The sequence below is a fragment of the Passer montanus genome, unplaced genomic scaffold (assembly GCF_014805655.1).
Source record: "Passer montanus isolate IOZ18808 unplaced genomic scaffold, ASM1480565v1 scaffold68, whole genome shotgun sequence".
NCBI classification, from domain to species: domain Eukaryota; kingdom Metazoa; phylum Chordata; class Aves; order Passeriformes; family Passeridae; genus Passer; species Passer montanus.
The window spans coordinates 2,882,538-2,890,827 of NW_024371926.1; the positions used below are offsets into that span (position 1 = coordinate 2,882,538).

An 8,290-nucleotide genomic window follows, 5' to 3' on the forward strand; every position below is an offset into this window, starting at 1 on the left:
CTCCCAGCAGGAATTCCCAGTGACTCCCAGCAGGAATTCCCAGTGACTCCCAGCAGGAATTCCCAGTGACTCCCAGTGACTCCCAGCCCTGATTCCCAGCAGGAATTCCCAGTGACTCCCAGCAGGAATTCCCAGTGACTCCCAGCAGGAATTCCCAGTGACTCCCAGCAGGAATTCCCAGTGACTCCCAGTGACTCCCAGCCCTGATTCCCAGCAGGAATTCCCAGTGACTCCCAGCAGGAATTCCCAGTGACTCCCAGCAGGAATTCCCAGTGACTCCCAGCAGGAATTCCCAGTGACTCCCAGTGACTCCCAGCCCTGATTCCCAGCAGGAATTCCCAGTGACTCCCAGCAGGAATTCCCAGTGACTCCCAGCAGGAATTCCCAGTGACTCCCAGCAGGAATTCCCAGTGACTCCCAGTGACTCCCAGCCCTGATTCCCAGCAGGAATTCCCAGTGACTCCCAGCAGGAATTCCCAGTGACTCCCAGCAGGAATTCCCAGTGACTCCCAGCAGGAATTCCCAGTGACTCCCAGCAGGAATTCCCAGTGACTCCCAGTGACTCCCAGCCCTGATTCCCAGCAGGAATTCCCAGTGACTCCCAGCAGGAATTCCCAGTGACTCCCAGCACTGATTACCAGCAGGAATTCCCAGCTGAACCCGGTGAGTTCACACCCCCACCACCTCCAGCATGGGGACACCAGTCCCAGCATTGCCACCAACACGTGGCCTGGAGGGGATGGGGCTGCTGGGGTGCTGGTTTGGGGTCCCTGTGCTCTGTGGGGGGTGGAGCGGATTTGGGGGGTGGAGGGCCCCTTGTCCCTGCCAGGTCCTGTGCCACCCCTCTGTCACCCTTGTGCCACTCCTGTGCCACTCCCACCTCCCATGGCAAAAGCCCGAAGTGTTTCCAGAGCTGAGCAAACACCTCGAGAAGGTCCCAGCAGTGTAGGCATTGGGATGGCTCTATGCCAGTTGGATTTTCCTGGTTCCAGGGGCTTCCCAGGAGTACCCCTGCCCACCCAGGGCATCCCAGCATTGCTGCTGCTGGCCTGGCTCAGCAAGAGCCACTCTCCAAAGGACACAGCAGTGTCCCCAGGTTGGGGACTCCATGCAGTTCCCTGGCACTGCTGGCTCAGCCTCCCTCCCTGTCACCTCTGCATCCCCATCCCTGTTCTTTCTCCGTCCACCCATCCATCCATCCATCATCCATCCATCCATCCATCCATCCATCCTTCATCCATCCATCCATCCATCCATCATCCATCCCTCATCCATCCATCCATCCATCCATCCATCCTTCATCCATCCATCCATCCATCCATCATCCATCCCTCATCCATCCATCCATCCATCCATCCATCCTTCATCCATCCATCCATCCATCCATCATCCATCCCTCATCCATCCATCCATCCATCCATCCATCCTTCATCCATCCATCCATCCATCCATCATCCATCCCTCATCCATCCATCCATCCATCCATCCATCCTTCATCCATCCATCCATCCATCCATCATCCATCCCTCATCCATCCATCCATCCATCCATCCATCCTTCATCCATCCATCCATCCATCCATCATCCATCCCTCATCCATCCATCCATCCATCCATCCATCCTTCATCCATCCATCCATCCATCCATCATCCATCCCTCATCCATCCATCATCCATCCATCCATCCATCCCACCATGAAGGAGGCTCAGGGTGCTCTGGGTGCTCCCATGGGGTCACAGCCCATTGTCCCCCCCAGACTCTCTCCTTGCTCCCTTTTCACCCCCTTGCCCCGGCCCATTGGTGACCCCCTGCTCTGCCTCCCCCAGGTCAGAGCCAGAGGGGACCCAGCCGGGACGGATCCCTGTCCCCCGCGGTGTCCCTCCCCTGGGCAGGGGGCAGAGGCGGTGCCAGGCCAGGCTGGAGGGTGCCCGGTAAGGCTGCCAGGGCTGGGGGGCTGTGGGACCCTGGGAGCCCCCTCCCTCCACCCCGCAGTGACCAGGGGAGATCACAGCACCCAAAGGTGCCAGGGTGGCGGTGGCGAGTCCCGGGGGCAGCAGGGTGGCCCTGCCTTTGCTCCTGGGGGGCAGAGGGAGTGCAGGGGGGAGCAGAGGGCACCAGAGCACCCAGCCCGGAGCACAGCCGGGTCCCTTTAGCTCGCCGTGCTCCGGGGGTGACAGAGGGGACATTTCTCGCCAGGGTTAGCATGACCGAGGTGGAACCCGTGCTGGACTTCGCATCCTCCGGCAGGACGGGCCGGCGCAATGCCCTGCCCGACATCCTGGGCTCGCCTGCCGGCGTCAGCCCCGCCGACCTGCCCCTCAAACTGGCCGAGATGTCCCTGAGCGCAGGTGGGTGAGCAGGAGGAGCGGGGAGGATGTGGGGTGAGCAGGGACAGGGGTCCCCGGGTGAGCAGGGACAGGGGTTCCTGGGTGAGCAGGGACAGGGGTTCCCAGGTGAGCAGGGACAGGGGTTCTGGGGTGAGCAGGGACAGGGGTTCTGGGGCGAGCAGGGACAGGGGTTCCCGGGTGAGCAGGGACAGGGGTTCTGGGGTGAGCAGGGACAGGGGTTCCCGGGTGAGCAGGGGCAGGGGTTCTCAGGTGAGCAGGGACAGGGGTTCCCAGGTGAGCAGGGACAGGTGTTCCGGGGTGAGCAGGGACAGGGGTTCCCGTGTTCATCCCGTGCTGAGGGACAAGGACACGGAGGGGCTGGAGCGTGTTTAGGGAAGGGAACGGAGCTGGGAAGGGTATGGAGCCCCAGGAGAGGCTGAGGGAGCTGGGAAGGGGCTCAGCCTGGAGAAAAGGAGGCTCAGGGGGGACCTTGTGGCTCTGCACAGCTCCTGACAGGAGGGGACAGCCGGGGGGGTCGGGCTGTGCTCCCAGGGAACAGGGACAGGAGGAGAGGGATCGGCCGTGGGAGGTCCAGCTTGGATACTGGGGATAATTTCTACATGGAAAGGGTGTTCAGGCATTGGAACTGCCCAGGAGGTTTGGAGTGCCCATCCCTGAGGTGTCCAAGGAACGCCTGGTCACTGGGCCGGGGACAAGGCGGGCATCGGGCACAGGTTGGGCTCGATGCTCCTGGAGCTCTTTTCCAGCCTCAGTGATGCCGTGACTCCATGCTCTGACCCCATGCCATGTCTCTCCCGGCAGGCAGTGCCCAGGACATGCAGTCGCCCTCAGCGGAGGTGCCCCCTCCGCAGCCCCCCAGCCCCGAGCTGAAGGACACGTCCTAACCCCGCCCGGGGGACATTTGTGACCGGCGGAGGAAGGAGGAGGCTGTGGGGCCAGCCCAGCTTTCCTGGCTCAGCCGGAGTCCGCTGGCATTTCCTCGGTGCTGCGAGACCCCGGAGCGTCCCCCCGGCCATGGGGGAGCAGCGCGTGGCGGGGACGTGAGGGGACATGGAGGGGGCCTGACCTGCCGTGACCAAGGGGCGATTCCCACCCACGCCCTGGGCCAGGACTCGGGGGTGGGGGGGATGTTTTGGCCTCCCCGGGGGGAGGAATATTTTTCTTCTGGGGCATTTGGCGGAGCCGAGCGCGGGGGGGTCCCGGGGGGCCCTCCTGGCCGCAGGAGCAGCCACGGGTGTTTCTTGCTGAGTGTGGTGTTCACTGTGATGTTTTTGGGTACCCCCTCGTCTCCTGGCCTTTCTTCTGGGTGACTCAGGAGCCACTCCCGAGTTCTGGAGGGGCGAGGTGGGGAAACACAACCCGAGAGCCCCCCAGCCCTTGAGCAGCGCTGCCGGCACGTCTCGGTGGGATCCCACTGAGGAGCAGAGCACCCGGCGTGGTCCCGCTCCCGGGGGATGCTGGTGACACTGGGGGTGGGAGCAGGGCGGTGCTGTTCGGAGCACCCCCAGCCCCCGAGCCGGGTCACCCACTGTCCCCACTCCGGACCCTCTCCGCAGCCCCGGGCGGGGCCAGCCGGGTCCGGCGGCGTTCGGGGACGCGGGGGACACGGAGTGCGGCTTTCCCAGGCTCTGGCCGTGCTGCCCAAATCTCTGCTTCTGCCAGAGGGCGGGATGGGACCCTCCTGCCCGGGCACTGAGGGACTGAGGGAGGGCTCCTCTGCCGGCTCTGGGGGTCGCCGGCCGGAGCCGGAACTCCTGGGAAGCCCCTGGAATCGGGAAAATCCACTGGCATGGAGCCATCCGGATGCCCGCGAGGCTGGGACCTTCTTGAGGTGTTTGCTCAGCTCTGGAAACACTTCGGGCTTTTGCCACGAGACGTGGGAGTGGCCCAGGGGTGGCACAAGACCTGGCAAGGACTGGATGGTTGGACGTGGAGCTGGACCCGCCCCATCCCTAAATAACGTCACACTTTTATTGCCATTGCTCTGGGATTTAACTCTGGCCTGCCTTGCTGCACTTCAAGGCCCTGCCTTCATGGACCAGATGGTCATTTTAGCTCCCTTCCCACTGAAGTATTTTATTCCAGAATGCAAAATTAGTGTAAATACTGTGTTCTACCCTCATCCAGCCACGGTGATTTGGCACATCATGAGGGACACAGCTGCAAGCAGGAGCTGCTTAACCATGGCCAGGGTGGCTCTCAAGGCATCAGCCACCCCTCCAGCCCCTGTTCCATCCCATCCCATCCCATCCCAGCCCAGCCCAGCCCAGCCCAGCCCAGCCCAGCCCAGCCCAGCCCAGCCCATCCCGGTCGGTCACCTATAGCTGTCGCTGTGGGACCACCAAAGGATTCCCGCAGCCCGGGTCCCCTCTGGCCGCCACCCGCGGACCAGGAGAGCCGTGCGGGGCCACGGAGGGGCCACCGTCCCCAGCGCCGCGCGGTGTCCCGGCCCCATCGGGCTCCTGGGCACCTCGGGAGGGCAGACCCGGCTGGGAGGGAGGGTTGGGTGAGTGTCCCCTCTGGCCGCCACCCGCGGACCAGGAGAGCCCTGCGGGGCCACGGAGGGGCCACCGTCCCCAGCGCCGCGCGGTGTCCCGGCCCCATCGGGCTCCTGGGCACCTCGGGAGGGCAGACCCGGCTGGGAGGGAGGGTTGGGTGAGTGGACGCGTGCAGGGGCACCCCTGGGTGTGGGTGTCCGTGTGCCAGGGCATCTGTGGGTGTGGGCACCCCTTTACATTGTCTTGGGCTCTCATGAGTGTGTGCATCCATGTGTAGGGTCATGGGCACCCCCGCACATTGGAATCGCTGTGTGGGGGCATCTGTGTGCTCTCGGGCACTCGTTTATGTGGGCATTCATGGGCATGGAGTCCCGTGTGTGCACATCCCTGTGTGCGGGCATCCACGGGCACCCATGTGCACGGGCATCCATGTGTGTGTGCATCCGTGTGTGTGTGCGTGTGCAGGGACATCTGTGTGTGTGTGCATCCGTGTGTCTGTACATCTGTGTGTGTGCTCTGTGTGCATGCATCCATGTGTGTGTGCAGAGACACATCCACGTGTGTGTGCTCTGTGTGTGTGCTCTGTGTGTGTGCATCCATGTGTGTGTGCAGGGACACATCCACGTGTGTGTGCATCTGTGTGTGTGCTCTGTGTGTGTGCATCCATGTGTGTGTGCAGAGACACATCCATGTGTGTGTGCATCTGTGTGTGTGCTCTGTGTGTGTGCATCCATGTGTGTGTGCAGAGACACATCCACGTGTGTGTGCTCTGTGTGTGTGCTCTGTGTGTGTGCAGAGACACATCATGTGTGTGTGTGCGTCCCTGTGTGTGTGTGCTCTGTGTGTGTGCATCCCTCTGTGTGTGTGTGTGTGTGCAGGGACACATCCATCTGTGTGTGTGCACCCATGTGTGTGTGTATCCATGAGTGTGCACTCATGTGTGCACCCATGTGTGTGTGTGTGTGCATGTGCAGGGATATCTCTGTGTGCATCCCTGTGTGTGTGTGTGCACCCATGTGCATGGACATCCACGTGCACAGGCATCCATGTGCTGTATGCATCCACGTGTGTGCGTGTGCAGGGATATCTGTGTGTGTGTGCATGGCTATGTGTGTACGTGCACACATGCAGTGACATCTGTGTGGGTATCTGTCTGTGTGTGTGTGTGTGTGTGTGTGTGCATCCATGGTCATGGACACACATTTACACAGGCATTTGTGGGCATGTGCTCCTGCCTGTGTGTGTGCATGTGTGTTATATGCATGTGTGTGCGTGTGCATCCATGGGCATCCATGTGTGGATATCCATGTGTGTGGGCACCCACGGGCACAGGCACTCAAGGGCATGGGCACACACCTCTGTGTGTGTGTGTGTGTGTGAATCCCTGCAGGTGAGTGGGTGGCCATGTTCATGGGTGCTCCTGTGGGTGGGTGTGCAGGGGCAGCCATGTGGGTGTCCCTGTGCCTGTGTGTCCCCGTGCCCGAGTGTCCCTGTGCCTGAATGTCCCTCTGCCCGTGTGTTCCTGTGTCTGTGTGTCCCTGTGCACGTGTGTCCCTGTGCCCATGTGTCCCTGTGCCCAGGTGTCATTCTGCATGGGTGCTTCTGTGGAAGGGTGTCCCTGTGTGTCCCTGTCAGTGGGTGTCCCTGTGCCTGAATGTCCCTCTGCCCGTGTGTTCCTGTGTCCCTGTGTCCCTGTGCCCATGTGTCCCTGTGCCCGGGTGTCATTCTGCATGGGTGCTTCTGTGGAAGGGTGTCCCTGTGTGTCCCTGTCAGTGGGTGTCCCTGTGCCGGGGTGTCCCTCTGTTGGGGTGTCCCTGTCAGTGGCTGTCCCAGTGCCTGTGTGTCCCTGTCAGTGGGTGTCCCTGTGCCGGGGTGTCCCTCTGTTGGGGTGTCCCTGTCAGTGGCTGTCCCAGTGCCTGTGTGTCCCTGTCAGTGGGTGTCCCTGTTCCGGGGTGTCCCCATGCCTTTGTATCCCCGTCAGTGGGTGTCCCTGTGTTGAAGTGTCCCTGAGCCAGGGTGTCCCTATATTGGGGTGTCCCTATATTGGGGTGTCCCCGTGCCGGGGCAGCCGTTCCTGTCATTGCCCCCATCTCACAGTCCCGTTGTAGGGGGAGCACCCAAGGGGACAGGGCTGGGCAGGTTTGGGACACTGACACCCAGGTGAAGGGACAGAGGACAGTCCTTGCCCTCTGTGTCCCCCCAGGCCATGGGGGCTCTGTCTCCCTGGGGAATACATTGTCCTTGTGGCCCTGGCAAGCAGAGCCCTGCCCGGTGTCCCAGCTGGGACAGGGGACACCCATCCCACGGGGACAGGTCCTGTGCCCCCAGGGCACGAGGTGAGGGGTCCTGCTCGGTGGCAGTGTCAGCAGGAGGACGCTGAACACGAGTTCTGGCTATTTTTGGGTGTCTGCGATGTCACACAGGGGACGGGGACAGGGAGAAGGTGTCCCCGGTCCCTCACGGCCGTGGTGCCTTTGACCCCGAAGTCCCCAAGACAAGGGGACACGCTGCAGCCACGGGGCTCAGGGACACCTGAGCCCCCAGCTGGGTCCCTCCACGACCCGGGGGCAGGAGGGGGCACTGTCCCCTGGGGACAGGGGACACCGAATGCCATGGCCAGGGGTGACCCCACCCACGCTGGGAAGGGGCTGGGGATGCGCTGGAGCCCAAAGCACGGGGAGACGGGGGGGACCTGCTGGGGGTCCCACAGCCCCGTGCCTGGCCCTGTCCCCAGCGTCCCCTGGCACCCAAAGCACCACTGCTGGCACACGCGTGTGTCCCCAGGCACACGGGGAGGGGACAGGGTCACACAAGTGCCCACACACACAGGCACACCGAGCAGGGACCGGGTCATGTGTCCCCACAGACACACGGAATTGAGGGGGTGTCACACATGTCCCCACACTCTCATGGAGTCCCCAGATTTATTCCCACACCCGTACCGGTGCTCCCTGCTCCCCGTGCCTCAGTTTCCCCAGCTCCCTGTCCCCGTGCCTCAGTTTCCCCAGCTCCCTACCCCCGTGCCTCAGTTTCCCCAGCTCAGCTCCCCTGTCCCCGCCACTCGTGTCCCTAAAGGGCATCACCGCTGTCGCTGTCCCCACGCCCTGACCGGGGGCAGCAGCTGCCCCTCCCCACGCACCCACGGCACCACCTGAGTTCCCCCCGCCAACCTCCCCGCCCCCCGCCACTCGTGTCCCTAAAGGGCATCACCGCTGTCGCTGTCCCCACGTCCTGCCCAGGGGCAGCAGCTGCCCCTCCCCACGCACCCACGGCACCACCTGGGCACACGCCCCCCGTGCCCGCCTCAGCGCCCCCTCCCCGCCGTGCCCCGCAGAGCCCGGGCACGGCTCACGACCCCAGTGCCCCTCTGGCTGTGCCCAGCCCGGGGGTCGGGGCGGGGGGCGGTGGCCGGGGGGGGTGGCCGGGCCGGGGTGGCCGCTGGCA

At 63.3% G+C, this 8,290-nt stretch overlaps 1 protein-coding gene across 2 annotated transcripts; it reads left to right on the top strand.

Moving 5' to 3' along the window:
• Positions 1-604: 604 nt before the first annotated feature.
• On the top strand, positions 605-3,282 carry LOC120511652 (cAMP-dependent protein kinase inhibitor beta-like). Of its 2 annotated transcripts, XM_039728983.1 has the most exons (4): positions 613-663; positions 1,827-1,931; positions 2,197-2,348; positions 3,150-3,282. In XM_039728983.1, exons 3-4 carry the CDS (start codon positions 2,204-2,206, stop codon positions 3,230-3,232), a joined length of 228 nt encoding a protein of 75 aa, XP_039584917.1. In that variant the 5' UTR covers positions 613-663; positions 1,827-1,931; positions 2,197-2,203; the 3' UTR covers positions 3,233-3,282. The 2 variants fall into 2 exon arrangements, with proteins under 2 accessions (XP_039584919.1, XP_039584917.1); XM_039728985.1 differs by lacking the exon at positions 1,827-1,931 and having other exon boundaries at positions 605-663.
• Positions 3,283-8,290: the final 5,008 nt, after the last annotated feature.